This window comes from Brachyhypopomus gauderio, chromosome 4, assembly GCF_052324685.1.
Source record: "Brachyhypopomus gauderio isolate BG-103 chromosome 4, BGAUD_0.2, whole genome shotgun sequence".
Classification (NCBI taxonomy): domain Eukaryota; kingdom Metazoa; phylum Chordata; class Actinopteri; order Gymnotiformes; family Hypopomidae; genus Brachyhypopomus; species Brachyhypopomus gauderio.
The window spans coordinates 29,000,206-29,021,595 of NC_135214.1; the positions used below are offsets into that span (position 1 = coordinate 29,000,206).

Here is a 21,390-nt window from a genome sequence, read left to right on the forward strand (position 1 = left end):
ATCACTTAATAGTTACATAAGTATAAACTCTTTTTAAAAAGCCATTTACAGATTGTCCAACTGGTCCACAGTGATCTTTGAGTCATACCGCAGCCCGCTGTAAAATGTGATGACTGGATAATAATGAATAATAATTGGAGATTCACTGCATTTGATAAGGAGGCCATTGTGTGCCATTGATGAACCTCAACCCCAAGCCTCCATTGTGCGTTTACAAAGATAAATCAATCACTTCATGAGCCGTTACTGCACACAGACCTCTTTGGCAGTGAAAGCGGTGTGACTTGCGAGACCGCAGGGACAAAGACAGATCACAGGCCCAGAGAGGGCTCCGGGAGCCATGGCGACGGGTCTGATGAAGGCCCCCCGCTCCCCTGCGGCGGCCATGCTGGGAGAGGTCATGTCAGACATCGGCCCCCACAGTGGGCTGAACCTCCTCCGCTGTGGCTGTCACCACCCCCCCGCGGGGCAAGTCCCAGCTCCAACTGACCCCACCAGTCCGTACCAGTGGGGTGGGGCAATGGAGTGTTCCCCACTCTTACAATCCCACTTGACTGTCTCAGAGATCTAAAGTAGGCAAGATCATCACTAATGCCTTCTGATTGTCTCTGGGTCTCCGGCTCATCAGGGCTGTCTGGTTGTGCTCTTATGCAGATGATCTATAGTCTGAATAGGCCAGAATACATAGCAACGATCTGCTGGTATCGCTGCCCAATGTTGACTATAACATTATTTCAGTGATAGTTTCATTTTCAAATAGAAGGTTTAGAAACATGGTCACTGTTGCATTCATTTTATGTACTTATAAATCATTTCTATTGTGGTCATGATGCTAATTTGAGTGTCGTAGTTACATGATTGAGTAGTCAGTCAAGAAGAACAGATCAGTGCTGAGTCATCTGTTGGAGGAGTCATTACTCTTTACATTTAGCAGTGTCTCCAGACTTAACATACATAAATCATTCTAATAGCCCCCTGCCCCCTTAACTAACATTTATCTATCAAATTGCCTAATCAGTCAGTTAAATGGTCAGTGTATATTATGAGCACTCCTGATCCCAGCTAATAATATCTTTTGATACAATACAACTAATATTAGTCGGCATAGAGATCATTTTTCCGTATGGATGCCGGAGTTTTGGTTCAGATGTTGAGGATCTCTTTCTCATCTCCTGTTCCTTGGGAATTCCCACAGTATATAAGCTGCAGTGTGACACAAAGAGGAGACCCAGCGAGGAGGTGCACATTCTCTTCCCACACTGCCTTTACCCCGGAGATGGTCAGGTCCCCCTCACTAACCACCCCCCCCCCACCAACACCCCACCTCCTCACTAACCCCACCCCCCCCACTAACCCCACCCCCCCAGCACCAACACCCCCCCCCCCCCCCCCCCACTAACCCCACCCCCAGCACCACCCCTCCCTCTGCCCGGCTTCATCTCTTGCTCATTGTGGACTGATTTAATTAAAATCCCCTGCACCCTGGGCCTCCGCCCGCCAGGGTACGACCCCTCGCTGGGGTGCAGGGAGACACTGTCACTTACTGCACACACTTACAAATGCATGTGCAAGCGCACGCACACACACACACACACACACACACACACACACACACACACTTAACTTTTATAATGATAATTTTCATAGCTGGAGCAGAGAGATGCTCTGATCATAGACACTGTCCTGAATGGGCAACATGGTTCATAGTCTGACTCCACCAGCCTGTATCCCACACGCCCATATTATATATCACAGAACTAATAGAAGGTGCTTCAGTTCATACTGATGCTCTTCAAAATGAACATTGTGTGTATGTCTTGATAGTATTTATTTGGAAAAACTTGAAAGTGTTCAATACAAACAGACATACACAGATAGATAGATAGATAGATAGATAGATAGATAGATAGATAGATAGATAGATAGATAGATAGATAGATAGATAGATAGATAGATAGATAGATAGATAGATAGATAGATAGCTTGTATACGGAATGATTTATATGAAGATCAGTGCACTCGTCTATACATCCTGTCATTTTTGTTAAGCACAGTATGACCCTTCAGACTGCTTGATGCCTCATTATATTTCTCTCATGCAGACATCATCACATACATTTGATCATTGAATTATATCAATGCACTGGCTTCATTCACTGGTTGGTATTATCCATCTTGTCATTTTGTCATTTTTGACAGCTGTTAGATAATGTATGATGGATAAAGAAGCAGACAATGGCAATTAATTTTTTGATGATGCTGCGTGGGGAGGGGGGGGGGGTAGCATTGTGTTTTACAGAATGGGGGTGGGTCGAATCCCAGACATGTTGCCAGGGTGATAAGGTAGTCCCCGCCGCCGTCGGGTCTCGGACGTGTGGGGAGCCATGGCGACTGGATAGTGACAGTGACAGGGATAGCCTTGAGCCGGCCCTCCTTGGCTTCCAAAGCATGTCCCGCTATGTGCAGACTGGAAATCCTTTACACTAACTGCATGGGGGGGGAAACTGCTGTCAGCACAGGCAGACTGTACTCCAGCATTGACCCCATTCTCAACTGACCTTTTAAGTCCATCTTGCTTCTTTATTTGCCTGTCCAGTTTGCAGATGATGGGCTCCCATTCTTCCCCACCGTATCTAGTCTATGCACTTGCGCTGTGGTTTTACAGGACATTTCTTCCCTCAACAAAATACCAGTATAGATGTACTTATGTGTGACTGCATGCCTACGGCTTTGTGTGTGCTCATCTGTGTCTACACCTTAGGTCTATCGACCCCGAGATGCATCAAGAATGGATTCTTTTTTTTTTTATCTGTGGAATAAAACTACAGGAAAACTTAAGAGGGAGTCGAGATTTGGGGTCCCTGCTGTGAAAGGTCAGAACTTTGATCAAACTTGGTGTCAGAGTGTTCATTGTCTGCATGGCACTGGTGTAAGTTATAGGGGTCTCCATAGAGACAAGCCGGGGAGACTGAGTGGCGGCAACACGGGCTACTTAACACAATTTAGGACTGTACGCTGCGGTGGATGTACACTCTTATCTTGGCTCCACTGCAGTTTGACCCGTGAGGGTAAGTACTGGGTCACTAGTGCCAAAAACATTGTCCAAAGAGTTCCCTTTGGTATTTTGTAAGATCCGGGGCTACAAATGTATCACATAAAATTACCTGTAAAACTATTATTTGCATTTATATTTACAGAGATCTGATGATTTGCAAAATCCAGCTAAAATGAAATGAGTATCTGGGTCTATTTGGGATTGACAGATTATGCAGAACCCACTGTGTTCCACAGTCATTTTGTATTTTGTAGCTCACTAGATTTACTGAGTAAACAAAACTACATATTTGCAACCTATGTATTACATATAGCTATGTATTATATTACTTATTTAAAGTAACGTCCCAGTACTCTTGGCATAAAGATATATATATATATATATATATATATATATATATATATATATATATATATATATATATATATATATATATAGAACTTCTATCAAAACCTTTTAGTTTGTCCCTAACTGACTAAAATATTTGTAAAAAAATCTGAATTTTAACATTGTCCTTCCATATGTTCAAGGCTCAGTGTTGGTAAAATGCTGAAGAAGAGGATTTCAGTGATAGCAACCTAGCAGTTTCATGCAAGGGGCTGGGGTTATTCCAAACCTACAAACATACTCTATGGTGCCCCCCTATGGACAGGCAGAATATGGCAAACCACAATTTTGTTATGAAATTCTGTCACCTAGTGGGCAGATTATTTGCAGAAACTGCTGTTTTTCATTCTTCTTCCCCTTATTACCATGCTTATATAATAAAACCATAAATTAAAATGCACATGATGATATGAAAACTGTACATACATATTTAAAAAAAAGGATTTGATATAAATATGTCATAAAAGAGACCAATTTTATATTATTCTTTTGGATGATGACAATATTTTGACAACCAGTTATCACTCTAAGGACATGTAGGTTCCTACAGCTCAACATTTTGCAGGGATCCCACTCCACTGCCTCCTCACTCCCTTTCACCTGGAGACTGGACCAGCACAACTAGGTGCTGGATGGTCTTCCTGTGCCTGCCATTAGATCCCTGCCACTAATCCAAAATGCAACTGCACGTCATTCAATCCCTCGCTGTTCTGTCACGTGTCCCACAGCGGGGTTCCTGCCCCTGGCTTCCTGGAGTACGCAAACTCTGATGCCTATAAAGCCAAAACCCAAACGCCAAAACCAAAGGCCAATGATGCCATCATCATCAGGGAGTGGTGTGAGGAGCCATAGCAACTGAGACAAGTTGAGACTCGTCAACAGCAGGACATCGGGAGTAGGTGTGCCTCGGTAGGGAGAGGGTGAGAAGATCATCATACACGTCCAAGTACAAAAGAGAGCAAATTAAGCTACTACAGTCTGCAATGATGGACTCCAGAAGATCTAGCTGTAGTAGAACAGCTTAAAGACTAGAGCCTTGCTTCTCTGCATCTTCAGAAGAATGGATGTTCCTAATCTTGTTCCTGAAGTGGAGGAAGGCTGCCCTTTAAACATTTCCACGAGTTTCAATTTAGAGACTGGGATCCATACATCCACACCCTGGGAAACAGAGCCGGCACAGTGGGTAAGTTATGTGAAGGTATCTGATTGCTCTCTGACACTCTCACACCCACTGGAAGGAATGAACATATTATGAATCTCTGCTTCCATCTCAGGACGTCCCAGTATATCACCATTGTCAGTGTTTATGCACCAATGATTTTGAGCCCAGAGAACGTCGAAGGATGTTTCCACATGGCCCTGGACAACACTACCCAGACAACCCCACCAGCATCAAACTCATCTTAGGCAACTTCAGTGCAAGGGTAGAGACAGATGGTCACAAGGACAGAGTCCATGGAGGATAAGGAGCAGGAAAACTAACTGCAACATCCTGCTGCTTTTATAACAACATAGATGCACACTGGGTCCACTGGTCCAAACAGTGACACCCAGTAGACTATGTCATATTATGCCAGTGTGACCTTCAAGATGTCACCATCACCTGGGCCAGCCGAGTGCTGAAAAGCAAAGAGTGGTTTTGTTATTCCTCCACCTACATATGCATTTGCATCACAAGCAACCGAAGAATCAAGCCCAACACGTTCAGCCCTTGATGCAAATTTCACCATGAATTCTCAGTTTGTGAGAACCTGTTCAAAAAAAGCGGATGCAATTTAAAGAAGTCATCACACAAACTGCATCATCTGTACTCAGACTTTAAGGGTCAAGGGAAGACAAGGGAAGTTTTTTTATTGCACATTTCATGCACAGCAGCAATCAAAAAGTGCCTCATAAAATTATTACTACATGGATAAATATGACAATCAGTTTAAATACTTTAAAATACTGATCTCCTACAGCAGATTCCTCAGCAGTTCAGTCCTGGATGACCAACGAGCTAAACCGGTCACCCTTTGCCTTCCAGACTGGGAATTAAAACTACTGTTCACAGATTAAATGCACATCACGACCAATAAATCCAAAGACTCTTAACTTTTTTTTATTAATACCATCATATGAATATACTTAACAAAAGAGTAGAAAAACCCACTTTGTCACTGCGTCTGATAAATGCTGTAAGTACAGTTTTTAATGAAAGACGCATCGTCACCGAATAGGGTTATGCCACAATCTGGCAACCGGTGTAGAAGCTGTAAATTTCTACTGATCTGGAATCAGTTTATTTCGGAGTTCAGTGTTCTTATTGGTTGATGAAACATAACGGGGAAGTGACGCAGCCTCGGCAGCGTGGCGGGAATTAGTTACATTAAAGTCCTTTACGTGCTTCAAAGGCTGGACTGTAACTACATTTTGCCGGCTGTGGAAATAGCTAATTATTGTAGTGTCAAGTTGTCCCTTGTGTATTTCTATGACTATGGAACTAAAACAGGAGTAATATGCATTTCGTCCTATTAGAGACTATGAACTAATTTAAACGTTATATACAAATAATAAGAGTTCTTATTAGCTGGCTAGCTTGCAGCCGGTGAGCCGGTTCGGTCTCCGTGACGCCGACAGCGATGAGCTTGTTCAACCTCGACAGGTTTCGTTTCCAAAGGGAGAGAGGGACTGAAGGTCTCCCCACACCGGTCGCCTCTCCACAACGGGACCAACGACACCCGAATAAGTCCAGGTGTGATAAAGAGAATCACCGGGGTAAGAGTCGGCACTGTCCGTCCACCTAACCGTTTATGAGGCAGAAAGCTGACGGTTATTTCCGTTACCGTTTAAATGGATGCCGTCGTGTAGAGGGCGGTGTGTGACTAAACGCTGTGATGTCGACACCAACGTGTGTGTGTTAGCTCACGGTGGCTTTATCTGGGCCTGTGCTCCACTATCTCACTGCTCCTCTCGTGGTGGTGGCGTTTATCTCTCTCGTCAGAGTCATGTCGGTGTGTGGTAAATGCTGGGATTTGTGTCCACGCGGTTCTGTACACGTTGGTGTAACGTGAGGTTTTCACGAGGCTGATTTGCCTCACGGTGGGTTTGGGAAATGATAATTTCGCCCCGTGCCATCAGCAGCACGTCAAGAACAATCGGGCGGCAAACGCGGACCAGGGAAAACACCACGACAGGCCCTGGAGGATGTCTCCTCTGATGATGAGCACTTCAGGAAGATCAAGTGAGTTGTCTCATATATATATATATGTATATATATATATATATATATATGTATATATGTATGTATGTGTATATATGTATGTATGTGTATATATGTATGTATGTGTATATATGTATGTATGTGTATATATGTATGTATGTATGTGTATATATATATATGTATGTATATGTATGTGTATATATATATATATATGTATGTGTATATATATATATATATATGCCCTTCTATTGGTCTCTCCCTGACAACATGGACAGTGCTAACCAGATTTTTATTTACTGGAGAGGCACATGATTCTTAAAACTGCTCAACCTTAACATGGTATTGACATAGTTGTGGTTAAGCTTAGCAGGTATTTAAGTGTTGCTGGGAGTCACTGCTGGGTTACAAATTGTCCGGCAAAAGTATTCAGCTGTCATTAGGTTTAAATAATCACAATGTCAGACACGTGTACATATTTAAAGCATTAAGCACTAGAAAGTAAAAAGTGAAGGTCTTATTTCACAAGTGTGTTCTCTCACAGATGACATTAAGGCTACTCGCAGAGAATATCTTTGTTAACGGAGAGTTCAGTCAAGCCTTTAATGTGATCCATATTTAAAAAATTTAAATAAAATAAAGTACATTTCAATTTAATTAATCTTGCGCTGAAATTTGGTCCATTTTAAATATAGTACTGTCAGCCATTATTGTGGTAAACCTGTAGGCAGGTAAATGAATGTTCCAGAGTTGGGAGTATGTGCATGATGATTTGTGTGAGTTGATGATGAGATGTAGGGGATGCTGAGGTGACAAGCCCAAACAGTATTGGTTCTATAACAAGTTCGATCCAAGACCAGGGCTGGGTATCACTCAGAAATGTTCCACACTGAATCTGAATCAGTACTTTGAACCTCTCCAGGTGAGGGAACGGCTGGAAGAAAGGGCTAGGACTACAAGCATTTTCATATACCCCTACCAGCTACCAAGAGCCTGTCAAAAGCAGGGCTCGGCACCTTCGCATCCCATTAGGCCATTCCTTTGTTATGTACATGCAGCTGGGGGGGGGGGATTCATCTACAGATGAATTGTGTAGATCCATTGACTCAGATGGAGAAGAAAAAACCCTGGCCTCCCCTTGGGGTAGGAGTGCAAAAAGTACCTTCTTGATAAGTTAAAATTGCTCAAGAATATTATACTTTTTCAAGTAGCTGAGGATTTTTTTGTATAAATTTATGTAAACATATCTTTACCTAGTGGCAGTTTTTCAAAAGACAAAAACTATTATAAATAAGGTAAAAAAAAAATCAGAGCTATTTTGACTGATGAAAATGCCACTTATAAGCCACTATAATTCAAATATTATGTTTGTGTCAATTTCACATTATTTCAACCTTTCACAAATCAAATCTCAAATATATCCTGAGATGAGCAGACTTCTTGCAAGAGAGCTTGCAGTCTCATGAGGCAGCCAAAGGTGTGTATTGAAATGTGTGTCAACAGCAATCACCCACAGCTGACACACACCTCATTTACATAACACTGGAGGTAAGAAGGGCTTATCACACCAAGAGACCAAGAGAAATATGTAATTTGACATAAGTTGGGAATCTAGTTGGGAGTCTGTCAAAAGCAGGTGGTTTGGTAGTTCTAGTGTAAAGAGGACAGCATAGTGGTTTAGCACAGTAATCAACGTGGATCAATTTCTTTACTAATACAAAGCCAGTGGTTAAACATACCTCTTCCCTGGCAGGACCCATATGTGCAAAGTTAATGTTGATAACATCATGTGGATTGTATTCAAATGGCTCTGAAAAAATCTACTGAATTTAGGCACACTTAAGTACACACAGTATATAATTAAAAGGTTGAATGCCCTGCGCCAAACCATTAAGGGAGCATTCTCATGTAATTTATAATAAGTCTCAAAGAAACATTCACAGGCTCTTCACAGGTCATTGGGTAGGTACCTGTAGACGGCTCAGCGGTGAGCTCTGGCATCCCGGACCCACCCACCTCCCCTTGAAACCAGCCATATACCAACATATATGGACCACTAAAGCAGGGGTCACCAACGTGGTGCCCGCGGGCACCATATCGCCCGCGAGGACGTCACGAGTCGCCCGCGGGCTTGTTTTAAAAATAGCTCACTATAGTGCCATGCACCAAAGCGCTGCATCGTTTATGTTTTTGCTACTATTATAGATTGTGCGCGGTTGCTAGCGGTCTTCCCGCTTAGCAATTGACACTCGCACCCCCACCCCCCCCCCCCCCCCCCCCACCCCCCACTCAACAACTTTTCGTTAGATTGATGCGAATTCATCTGGTAGCCCTCCGCAATAATTGGTCTCCAAGAAGTAGCTCCCAGTTTCAAAAAGGTTGGTGACCCCTGCACTAAAGCAACAATGGCAATGCTGCTGTCTTTTCCTGGCCAGTTTATCAGAAATATTTGACAACTGGAAACCAGTGCAAACCCGTACCCACCCCCAGAAACACTGTAAAAGCATTCTAATTGTACAGGCCTTTCTAGTAAAGTAGTTTTCTAGTAAAGTGCTGGAATCTATGAATTCTATTTTTATTTTCCCCAAATTCCCATTTATGTTCCAATATTTGAACTTAACATAAGTACTACTTATAGGTGATATTCATACGAAATTAATTGCCATCATGCATACATGCCTTATTCAGTGTTTTTGACCAAAGACTTTTGGCCACTGGTAGGGCTGGGTATCGATTCAAATTCCAAGAATCGATCCGATTCCGATTCTGAAGATTAAGAATCGATTTATTTCGATTTAATCCGATTTAATCGATTCGATCCGATTCGATCCAATTCGGGGTGTAGTGTTATTAAAAATGTATTATTTGAGCTGTTTCCTGACTATGTACAGAAGCAACATGTTAAAACTAGTATTATATCAATATTAATCAGCAAATAGTTACTGGTAGTTGGTAGTTACTGATGGCTGGTGAAAAGGGTAATCATAAATCTACCTTCAAGAAAGGTAATCCAGGACAATAAACAGAGGACATCTTTGAGGTGTCTATATCTGCAACAGTGGACTCCTACTGGGACACTAACCAGTGCATTATTATTATGATTGAAATAATTAAGAAGTCACCCAAAAGCTGTTGCTACCAAATGCATTTTTATTTTAAAAGTGCTCACACTTAATAAACTGAAAGTATAAAATGTAAACGTGTATTTTTCTTTAAAGTGAGATTATAAGAACAGAACTCTCACGTTACGTTCCCCGACCCCTCCCTGTTGGGCGTGTGTTAACGTTGTCTGCGTCTACTCGTCTGCGTCTGTGTATCTCCGTGGGTGCGGGTGCGTCTTGTGATAATCCTCACCTGTGGCTCGTCTCGTCATCACGTGGGGTTTGTGTGGTTTGTTTACTTAATGTGCGTTCGCGCAGCGTCCTGTGCTCGTCGTTGTTTGAGTCACACATGTTCTATGTAAACGTGTTTTATGTGCGCTGTCTGCGCTTCGGTAAATGTAATAAACATAACGATTTGGAAAGTGCAAAGGATTCTGTCTCGTCCATCGCCTTGCGCCCAACGTTACAAGAGCATTTTTAACTTTTTAAAACTGTAAAAACACTGGGTAAACTGTCAGTGACATGGACTAACTGTAAATAGTCACTGACACTGGATAAACTGTCCTTCTGTTTTTAGATTGCCGATTTGACTATCGTCGTTACCGTCACTGTCGGACGCCATGTTGTTTTACAGTTAGTTAGACCGAGCACGCCTGCGTGAATTCAGTGACGAGGCGGGGATAAAAGTTCACAAAAAATCGATCTTTGGATGTACGAATCGATTATCAGATCATCATATGCGAATCGATTCTGAATCGGAAAATCGATTTTTTCAACACAGGCCTAGCCACTGATATGCTGAAGCGATGAAAAGTTAGTTGTTTTCACTACTGAAACATTGTTCATATCTTTTTCTGGTATCCAGGGATGCAGTACAACCGTCAGCAAGGAGAACAGCAGGGTGTGAAAAGAAGGTCAATCAGGAAACTGAGGATAAAGTGTCCAAACTGATGGAGATGTTCCCTCTGAGGAGCAGGGGGGAGCTCCTGGAGGTACGTGTGCTCTCATGACTGTAGACGCAGGGAGGAACCTAGTACTGCTACATCCTTATGGATGTACGTGAGCTCTCATGACTATAGACGCAGTCTGCTTAGGGGTGGGCGATATGGGGAAAAATCATGATTTTTTGCATAAAATCACGATTTCGATTTTTTATCACAATCTTCCATACAAAAAAAATTATAAAACGTGCTGGGAAATATTGTATATTAAACTTAATTAAGTTAAATATTTATACATATAGTCCAAAATAATTCGCTTTTTTATCACATTATTTAGTGGTTGTTTATTTTCAAAATGCCCTGGAATTATAAGAGACTTGTATTTGTTAACGTAATACAAGAGAACTGTTCAGTCAGACAGCTTTTTGTTGTGAAACGAAGTAATTACAAGTTCAAGCATTTTCAAGTACTTAATTTCCAGCACTTTTCAAACCTGAAACACAAAGCAATTTAAAAATTTGTCAGGTAAATGTTCATTGCCCTGTTTTTGAGGGACCTTTCTTTTCTATGTGTGTATGGGGGGGGGGGGGGGTGTGTTGGGGTGGGTGTTTGTTAGGGGGGCAGCGTGTGTGGGGGGCAGGGGGTGTGTTGGGCGAGGGGGTGTGTGTGGGGGGCCGGTGATGGGGAGAAGGTGTGTGGAGGCGGTGTTGGGGGGAGGAGGTGGGGGTGGTGTTAGGAGAGGGGGGTGTGGGGAATGATGTGTCTGCTCTGCTTTTGCTTCTGCTTTGTAATTTTTAGCTTGAGAAATTTAAGGTTATTTACTTATGTGAATCAAAGCTTTTACAAATTAAAATTATACAAATTAGTTTTGTGTATTAAATATTGTATATTATGCTTGAATGTGCTGGTTGTTATTATTACAGTTATTATTATGCAAGTTTTAGGTTGGTGGTAATGTCCCAATATATCATAGCACTTGGCTTGCAGACTCACCACACTGCCATGACTCATTTGATCTTAATTCTGCATGAAATGATGTTTGGAATCCAACAGGTGATTGAGAACACCTGCACACTGGAGGGCGCTGTAGCATGTTGTCTGGTGACATACGGAGACGAAGGTATACTCCAACATTTCTCACCAAACTACATGAGGCATTTTGCAGTTCTTGCATGTTTTTCTTCTTCCATTCACTGAGAACTGACTTAAATTTAAATTTGTCAGGGGGTAGGGCTGTGACAATAACCGCATTACTGCAACACCGCGGTTATGTAATGCCTACTGCAGTGTTGAGCTTATTACCGCTGTTTATCTATTTATTTATCTATAAAAGGTATCGTTTCCATTGCGAAAAAACATGGTAAAAAACATTTCCATTGCGATCGCTGTGTACATGAGAGGAACAGTCCATTAAATAAATGGGGTTTGGGGGATGGGGGGTGTGCGCTGGATTTTTGTGTGCGATTACTGTAGTTTCCAGAGTATAAGCCACTACTTTTTCCCCCACGATTTGAACTATGCGACTTATAATGGGGTGCAGCTTTTCTGTAGATTTTTCTTCATCCATCAGGAGGTGGAGCAGAAACTTAATCAGGTGGTAGGACAAAGTTGTAAATCAAAGAAGAAAGTGCTCAGTTTTATTTAGCACATGCAAGCAGCAGGCACGACGGAGAATTTTTATCAAAATTTTTTGTGCCAAATTTCGACTCCTCGGCTGAATCAGGTCAGAAGTGAACTTTGGTATAGCCAGTGTGCATTTTATTTAAAATAATTAACACCCTTGAGCCAGTGTGGTTTTGGACATGGATAATGCCGTTTGCTGTGATAGATAATTAATGTCTAGCTCTTATTTATGCATAGAAACATAAATTGACAATATCATCTATATCGTCTTTATGCGCGGATAGGGAGTCTGAATTCGGCACAACACCGGCTGGAAGCCAAATCTGTCGCACGTGAAATGCTACAGGCACCGTTCAGAAACTGATCAGTTCAGTTAAATGAAATCAGCGGCCAGTTTATACAACATTTTGCAAAAAGAAAAAAGACCTCCAGTCCCCAGGAGAATCTGTGCGGACCCTGAACTTGCACTGTATTTGCAGGAGGAAGCCCTCGATACGCATTCGGATCCACTTACCTGGTAGCGGGAAAATCTAAATCGCTTCCCTCTTCTGTCAAACATTGCCAGAAAATATATGACCATTTGCATAACGAGCACTCCATCGGAGCGTGTATTTAGCACGGCAGGCAACATTGCCACCTCGTTTAGATCATCCCTTAAACCGGACAAAGTGAACATGTTGGTTTGTCTTGCAAGGAACATGAAGACGGAAAAATAAGATATTTTTATAAGGAATATAAGGTTATTCACGTCATTATTAACAATATTATGGCCATAATAAGTATTTACTTTACGACGAATGAAGTTTTTGTTAATTAAAAAGTGCATGTTTTTATTTATAAACTATTATTTATTTATTTTATTTAATTTTTCGATTGAGGGGGGCGGTGATGCGTTGCTCTCTCACTGTGGTAAGAAAAAATCCATACCGTCACAGCCCTACCAGGGGGTAATATTCCTCCTGTAGCACATGCTGATATGAAAGTCCTAAAGCTCAGTGAAGCTATGAGTAGTTTCTGATCCCTGTGCTCTGTGTACACAGATTCATCTAAACAAAAAGGGATGTCGGCACACAATCATAATGATGACAACGATGATGATGATGATGATGATGATGATGATGGTAACGGTAAGATGCAGCCAGCAAAGCGGAGGAAAACCATGGTGAGTTACCCGGGTTACCCGGCTGGCTGTCCTGGTGTTGCATAGGGAGAACGCTTTTTAAAGACGTAACCATGTGGAGCTGCTGTTCATAACTTCTGATTGGTTTCCTAATGTAGGAATCTGATTCTGATCTGGGGTCTGAGGAGGAGGACGAGGAGGTGAGCAGAGAGAAACAGGAGGCTCTGGTGCGCAGGCTGAAGAAGAAGTTACCGGCGCAGGAGAAGCAGGTGCGTCACAGCCCGGGCTTGCCGGGTCAGGGAGGCACCGGTGCGCACAGTCCTGTGCTCACAAACACGCGCTCATGTGCTCACAGGTCCTGCGGGATGTCCTGAGAGAGCACGACTGGGATTATGAGAACGCCCTGGGTTCACTGCTCATGTTCTCATCAGAATCTGGTGGGTGACACTGAATTATTTCACTACATAATGCAAGTATAGTGAAAATTGTGAGCATTCATGTGAATTTATGTGTCTTCCCCCCCCCCCCACCCCCCTCTGCTGCTGTAGACTCAAGCCCTGTAGCACCTCAGGAGCAAAAGTCCAAAATTTCAAAACAGACCAAGAACAGCCAAGATGGCAATGGAGAGAGACATAAAAACTCTGTTTCATCCAGACTATCAAGATGGCTCGCTGCTGTATCGGGCAAATCCCCTTCAGAATTGTGTAATCCTTCTAATAGCTCCCCCTCCACGGGGAACGGAAAAGCCAACCCTGCCAAAAATAGGGTGAAGGAGCTGGATCTGGATCAGAGCAGTGACTCGGATGGCGAGGAAGAGTCGGCCAGTGAGGCAGAGAGCGTTTCTGATGACTTCGACTCGGAAGGCGAAGGTGGCAACTTTGATCTCGGCATCAAGGGCCAGATAGTGCAGTTTCTCCAAGAGGCGTCCTTAGATGAGCTGACTTTAATATCTGGCTGCTCACTGAAGAAAGCCCAGAAGATTAGTGCGCTGAGGCCCTTTAAAACGTGGAAAGATGTGGTAAGGGCTCCGTGTCTTCACAACTCTCCTCGCTTCACCACACATGACTGCAGTCTGCACATGTGCGGGAGGAGTTCTCAGTCTTGCCACTTTAGTCGCTTCTTGAATGTTTCTTCAGCAGTCTTCATTCGCTTTTTTAGAAATGTATGGTTGCGACAGCTAGAGCTTTAGAGCTCGTGGCATAAATCCTTTGAATTCATGCAAGCACACGTGTTGAGCAGATAGGAATTTGGTTTAGTCTGGATGCTTGAAGCTACTTCCTTTGCCTTAACTGTATAACGTTAGACCTTGTGCATGAGTGTTTTGCCTGTAGGTGATCTATTCTAAGCCCTTTACTGTGGTCACTTATTTTCAACTTTCTTGCTACCGTAAGGCATGTTTCTTAGGTATATTCTATAATTTATTGGCTTATCTTTTAATGCTCAGTGTTTTGCATATCCATCAACCTTTGCTGTCTTTTATTTCAGTGCAAGTTATAATCACCTGTTAGGTGTGAGGTTGTCCTGTTGGGTGTGAGGTTGTCCTGTTGAGCCTGTATTGCTTCGGTCAGCGTGTGCATGTGTTCGCTCTGTCTAGGATGAGCAGTTCTACAAGGAGAACGGCCTGTCCGCCGAGCTCCTTCACGGCTGTAAGGTCGTCCTCAAGGAGCGGCGCGTCCTCCAGCAGCTCATGAACCGGTGCGAGAGCATAGCCAGGAAGATGAGCAAAGACGTCACGCAGGTGATCCAGAGCGGCATGGCAACCACCAAGCAGCCCGCCATCCTCAACAGCAGGTGAGCAACGTTCTGGTCATCCAACGCAGAAGTACGCCCAAACGAATATGGCGTGCGTCGCAGCCGCTTGTGAGGACGGGAGTGACTGACGCTCGTGTCTGTGTTCCCTCAGCCTGCGATTACAGCCGTACCAGTTGATAGGCTTGAAATGGCTTATTCTTCTACATGAGCACAAGCTCAGTGGAATCCTGGCCGATGAGATGGTGAGTCTTCCCTTTTGTTTTTGTATGTTTTTTTCTGGAAGGTGGCTGATTATATGTGCATTGCTATACATCACTTTGCTACCGTTTTAGATTTTTTGAGTTACTGCATATATGAATGTTTTACTCTTGAATGCATTAATAGGTTTAATTTAGCTTTTATGTAAATATCATTTCTCCACCCCCATTTAGGGTCTGGGGAAGACCATTCAAGCCATTTCCTTCCTGGCTCATCTGTGTCAGAAGGGGATCAGAGGCCCTCACCTAATCACCGTGCCCTCTTCCACTGTGGGTAAGGTTCCGCACGCAGCGCATACCGCACGCAGCGCATACCGCACGCAGCGCATACCGCCTCCAGCTGCGCCCGTTCTCTCGTTCGCCCGCTCCTTTCGACCGAAGCGTCTTCTCTCCATCCTGCAGATAACTGGGTGAGGGAGCTCAGGCTGTGGTGTCCCAGTCTCAAGGTGATCGTTTACTACGGTGAGTGAATCGCCGCTCAACTGTGCGCTGTTTCACCGACGCCAGCAGCAGCACTCGTGAATACACTGCTGGCTTGTGTGAGTGTGTAAGGTCTGTCTCCAATGATTGTGCTCCTTCAGGCTCTGTGGAGGACCGTAAATATCTCCGCTACGACATCCTCAACAACCACGTGGAGTTCGATATCATTGTGTCTACGTAAGTTTAGCAACGAAATTTGGATTTTTGGATGTTCTGGATATTTTTAACTGATACTGCAATCAAGGACAGTGGCATCAAATACAGTTTTGTGTCAATATAAGCTTTTAATGCTTGGTTCCATTTCTGTTTTCACAGATATAACTTAACAATTGGCAATGAAAATGACCGCAGTCTCTTTCGTAAGCTGAAATTGAAGTATGCCGTGTTTGACGAGGGGCACATGCTGAAGAACATGAACTCGCTGCGCTATCGCCATCTCATGGCCATTAACGTTAGTGCAGTCTATGATGCTCTACTACTGAATTAGCCGTTTTGTTTTGGGGATCCCCTTCGTCTTGAATGATGTAGTGATGTCCTGTGTGTTGTCTGCAGGCTGAACACAGACTGCTCCTGACTGGAACCCCTCTGCAGAACAACCTGCTGGAGCTCATCTCTCTGCTCAACTTCATCATGCCTTCCATGTTCTCCAGCAGTACCTCACAGATCTCTAAAATGTTCTCCACGGTATGGCTGACAGGAAGCTCAAGAGGAAGTAGAAATATTGTAGTAGGGCAGGTCGTTTTGCATAGTTGCGTTTTCAAATGGGTAAAGACAAAAGAGAACATGATGTTATAGACCCAGACCAGTCCCATGCCTCCGTGTGTTGACGTGAGCAAGTCTGGTGAAATGTCAGAGGAACTGAGATTGTTTGAATGTAAACACTGAGGATCTGAGAATAATAGGATTGGTAGTTAAGGAAATGTGAAAAGCTCTTCCGTTTTACAGAAAACATTGAGAGAGTTGCTGCTTAATCAAGTGATTTAAAAATCACATAAATGCATGAGAGTTAGATATTGCTACTTTCACATTCCCCATTTGTTTATTTAGCCACAGAAGCCATATTGTCCTAATGAAAAAAAAAAATTCTCCTCTGCCCTTTGTTAGAAACCATCTGAGGAGGAGAGCAGTTTCCATAAGGAGAGAATCGCACAAGCCAGGCTCATCATGAAGCCCTTCGTCCTGAGAAGAGTCAAGAGTGAGGTAATGGCAACCCTGGAGCAGTAACTCGGGGCTGAGGACAGTGGCGTGAGCCTTCACGTTGGCACCTAATATTAAACCTGTCAGTCGAACTTGCAATGTAAAAGAGTCTTTTTCCTCTGAGAATGCTTGGAATGAAAAGCTGGTTGTTTACACAAGGCCTGACCAAATCGGTCTTATGTGCTTGTAGGTGTTAAAGCAGCTACCACCCAAGGTGGAGAAGATAGAAATGTGTCCCATGAGTGTCGCCCAGCAGCGACTCTATGAGGAACTCTTCATTAGCCTCAAAACCACCAATGGAGAGAGTATGCACTCTTATCTCACGCCACTCCTACATACAGATCAGCGTCATCACCAAGGCGCCGTTGTCAGTGTTGTAGTGTTCCTTCACACCACTTGAATCGAAGAGAGAAGTGTAAATAGCTAGACATGACTCATTCTCGGTTCTTTTTACCAGACGAGGCAAGCACGCAGGCAGGCCCCTCCCCCTGAGGTCAGGGCCCCTCCCCCTGAGGTCAGGGCCCCTCCCCCTGAGGTCAGGGCCCCTCCCCCTGAGGTCAGGGCCCCTCCCCCTGAGGTCAGGGCCTGCCAGAGCGCTCTTGCTTATCTGATCGGAGTCCTCCATGTCTTCTGTGCTCCTGCAGAAAGAGAGCTCAGGAACGTGATGATGCAGTTGAGGAAGATGGCCAACCATCCGCTGCTGCACAGGCAGTACTACACCAGCGAGAAGCTGGCGGCCATGAGCCGAGCCATGCTGAAGGTCAGGGCCGGGATTGCGCCGCGGTGCCTTTAGTGTGTTTGGACAGTGATGAACCTTGCGCAGGTTTTAATCATCTACGCGTTTACGGACAACTGTGGCTCCTTGCTCGAGTAAAAATGATGTAAAATAGGAACTAGATATCAGTGGAGTGGCTTTGGATAATGTGTTGCTTTGGGTTAACGCATAATCTTAAATCAGATATTAAATAAATACAGCTCGTGGCCAAAAGTTTGCGTTTTGCTGTTAGTAGTGCATGAAATGTCTTGCTCTCAGTGCTGGAAATAAGTGTAAATGCCACATTCTAAATGTTTTGTTGTCCGTTAGGAACCAACCCATTTCGATGCTGATCCGGCACTGATCCAGGAGGACATGGAGGTGATGTCGGACTTTGAGCTGCACAATTTATGTAAGGAGTACAGTTCCATCAGCAGTTTCCAGCTGGAGAAAACGCTCCTCCTGGACTCGGGGAAGTTCGCCTTGCTAACAAAACTACTGGCAAAGCTCAAAGACAAGGTAGCGAAAAGATTTTAGCACAGTGGTGAGAGACTGACGTTTTGGTCTCATCCACTGGTGTGTGTTTTTGTTTTCTGTGCTGGTCTCTGTGGTGACTAACTCGTGAATTGTTAAGGGTGACCGGGTGGTGCTCTTCAGTCAGTTCACCATGGTGCTGGACATTGTGGAGATTCTGCTGAGTCACCTCGGACACCAGTATCTCCGGCTGGACGGCTCCACCCCTATGGCAGAAAGGTTGGCGTGTGTGCTTGTGTATTGGTTTGTTGGGCTAAGGACCATGAGGACGGTGTCTTATTTGCTCCCGCTGTCTGCTCTAGAATTGGTCTGATAGACCAATATAACACGGATCCAGAGATATTCGTCTTCCTTTTGTCGACTCGTGCCGGAGGTCAGGGCATCAACCTCGCTTCTGCTAACACCGTCATCCTGCACGACATCGACTGCAACCCATTTAATGACAAGCAAGCAGAAGACCGCTGTCATCGAATGGGCCAGACCAGGTTAGTAACTTGTAGGGGTGTGAGTGGGCCAGACCAGGTTAGTAACTTGTAGGGGTGTGAGTGGGCCAGACCAGGTTAGTAACTTGTAGGGGTGTGAGTGGGCCAGACCAGGTTAGTAACTTGTAGGGGTGTGAGTGGGCCAGACCAGGTTAGTAACTTGTAGGGGTGTGAGTGGGCCAGACCAGGTTAGTAACTTGTAGGGGTGTGAGTGGGCCAGACCAGGTTAGTAACTTGTAGGGCTGTGAGTGGGCCAGACCAGGTTAGTAACTTGTAGGGCTGTGAGTGGGCCAGACCAGGTTAGTAACTTGTAGGGCTGTGAGTGGGCCAGACCAGGTTTGTAACTTGTAGGGCTGTGAGTGGGCCAGACCAGGTTTGTAACTTGTAGGGCTGTGAGTGGGCCAGACCAGGTTTGTAACTTGTAGGGCTGTGAGTGGGCCAGACCAGGTTTGTAACTTGTAGGGCTGTGAGTGGGCCAGACCAGGTTTGTAACTTGTAGGGCTGTGAGTGGGCCAGACCAGGTTTGTAACTTGTAGGGCTGTGAGTGGGCCAGACCAGGTTTGTAACTTGTAGGGCTGTGAGTGGGCCAGACCAGGTTTGTAACTTGTAGGGCTGTGAGTGGGCCAGACCAGGTTTGTAACTTGTAGGGCTGTGAGTGGGCCAGACCAGGTTTGTAACTTGTAGGGGTGTGAGTGGGCCAGACCAGGTTAGAAACTTGTAGGGGTCTGACTGCACTGCGCAGGGTGTGATCTAATTCACTATCCTGGATTCATAATTCCATTTTATCACAATATTTGAATAAAAATTTTTGAAGAACAAAAATTATATTTTAGTGTAATTTTCTTGTATAAGTTCATGGAACAGAGGTGTGACCTCTGATGTTCAGTGTAACTACATTGTACAGCATAATAAACACGATATTGTCCATTGTATGTCATACATAATCACATTTCCTGTATCGTGATGAATCATGTCACGATGTGGCATTACACCCATAAATGACTCCAATGAATGAATGAGTTGGTCCACATTGGAACAGGCATCTTTGAAGCCCTTCAGTTTGTGGGTATTTCTGAAACTGAGTCACATGTTAATCAGTCCTGTTATGTAAATATGGAGGAACTGTGGCTGGTGATGCCTGTGGGTAAGGAGCACTGTTCCGTCTCTACGGCTGCAGTGGGCAGTGTGGTGTGTTGTGCCTCTGTTGAGGTAAATGGTGAGTATGAATATACAGAACTGAAGCCTTGTCCATTTCCCTCTAAGTGTGAAAGGGCCAAAGTTATGAGCTTCCGCTGACTCTGACCTTGGTGCCTAGACAGTGTGTGACTGTTTTAAAGAGCTGATCAGTAGGATAATTGATACATGATGTGGTATTTGAGAGAACAACTCTCTTTTTTTTTTATTAACTGTTGCTTAATGCATAATGACTAATCTGACCACATGGGACCACTCATTAGACATTGAGCATAACACGGAGAAAAAAGACAGATTACATTCAAATGTTTTTTCAGGCTAAATGCTTTCATGCATCCAGAATCCTGCAGTTTCTTATCTAGACCACATGTGCCTGCTTGTCATTTAATTATCACCACATATTGTGGGCCCAGAGACTAAAGACGGACATTAGAACACTCTGACCCTGCTTCCTGAACTTCACCATCTTCCTGAACTTCACCATCTTCCTGAACTTCACCGTCTTCCTGAACTTCACCGTCTTCCTGAACTTCACCGTCTTCCTGAACTTCACCGTCTTCCTGAACTTCACCGTCTTCCTGAACTTCACCGTCTTCCTGAACTTCACCGTCTTCCTGAACTTCACCGTCTTCCTGAACTTCACCATCTTCCTGAACTTCACCGTCCAAGTGTCTTTGGTTCTCACACGGCTCACGGAGGTCAGCAGGGCTAAGTGTTGTTTTCACGATATGGCCTTGAGCAGAAGTGGAATTTTACCACGTGTCTGTTTGCAGGACCGTGCAGGTTATCAGACTGATCAGTAAAGATTCCATAGAGGCCTGCATGCTGCGTGTGGGACAGGAAAAGCTGAAACTCGAACAAGACATGACTGCCGACAAAGGTAAGCACACGCCCGGGCTGCACACTCACTCACTCACTTTCACTCCGAGGCTCCAGTTAAGTCTCCGATACCCGTTTGTCCTCCAGGAGAAGAGGGCGAAATGTCTGAGGATATGGCAGAGCTGCTAAAGGTCTCGCTGGGTCTGTGAGCGCACACTTCAGAAGACCCCAGTGTGGTCCCTGCCCCACTGCAGCATCGTCACTCTGCACACGTTAGACGCACTAGTGCAAATATGGGCAGAACGCTCGATGGTCTACGCTGGCCCATGTGGTTACATTTATCTGTTTTTGGATCTGTCTGTCTGTGTCTGCCTTGTTTTAGTTGTTGTGTACTGATGATCTTGTTTTGTCATATAAATATGCTCCTCTTGAATAAAGACATTTCACAACATGCGAGTAGTTTTCTTTCCATCTGAGGCAGGTGTAGGTATAGTG

The 21,390-nt window shown here is 44.2% G+C and overlaps 1 protein-coding gene across 1 annotated transcript; it reads left to right on the plus strand.

Moving 5' to 3' along the window:
• The first annotated feature begins 5,782 nt into the window (after nucleotides 1-5,782).
• smarcad1a (SNF2 related chromatin remodeling ATPase with DExD box 1a) lies at nucleotides 5,783-21,346 on the plus strand. Its single transcript, XM_077003599.1, has 23 exons — nucleotides 5,783-6,199; nucleotides 6,563-6,665; nucleotides 10,608-10,734; nucleotides 11,737-11,803; nucleotides 13,347-13,468; nucleotides 13,585-13,695; nucleotides 13,782-13,863; nucleotides 13,975-14,444; nucleotides 15,021-15,217; nucleotides 15,330-15,420; nucleotides 15,610-15,709; nucleotides 15,838-15,897; nucleotides 16,017-16,092; nucleotides 16,231-16,366; nucleotides 16,468-16,599; nucleotides 17,020-17,115; nucleotides 17,303-17,417; nucleotides 17,757-17,872; nucleotides 18,197-18,385; nucleotides 18,501-18,619; nucleotides 18,703-18,885; nucleotides 20,850-20,956; nucleotides 21,043-21,346. The coding sequence occupies exons 1-23, from the start codon at nucleotides 6,064-6,066 to the stop codon at nucleotides 21,102-21,104; spliced, it is 2,997 nt and encodes a 998-aa protein (XP_076859714.1). The 5' UTR covers nucleotides 5,783-6,063; the 3' UTR covers nucleotides 21,105-21,346.
• Nucleotides 21,347-21,390: the final 44 nt, after the last annotated feature.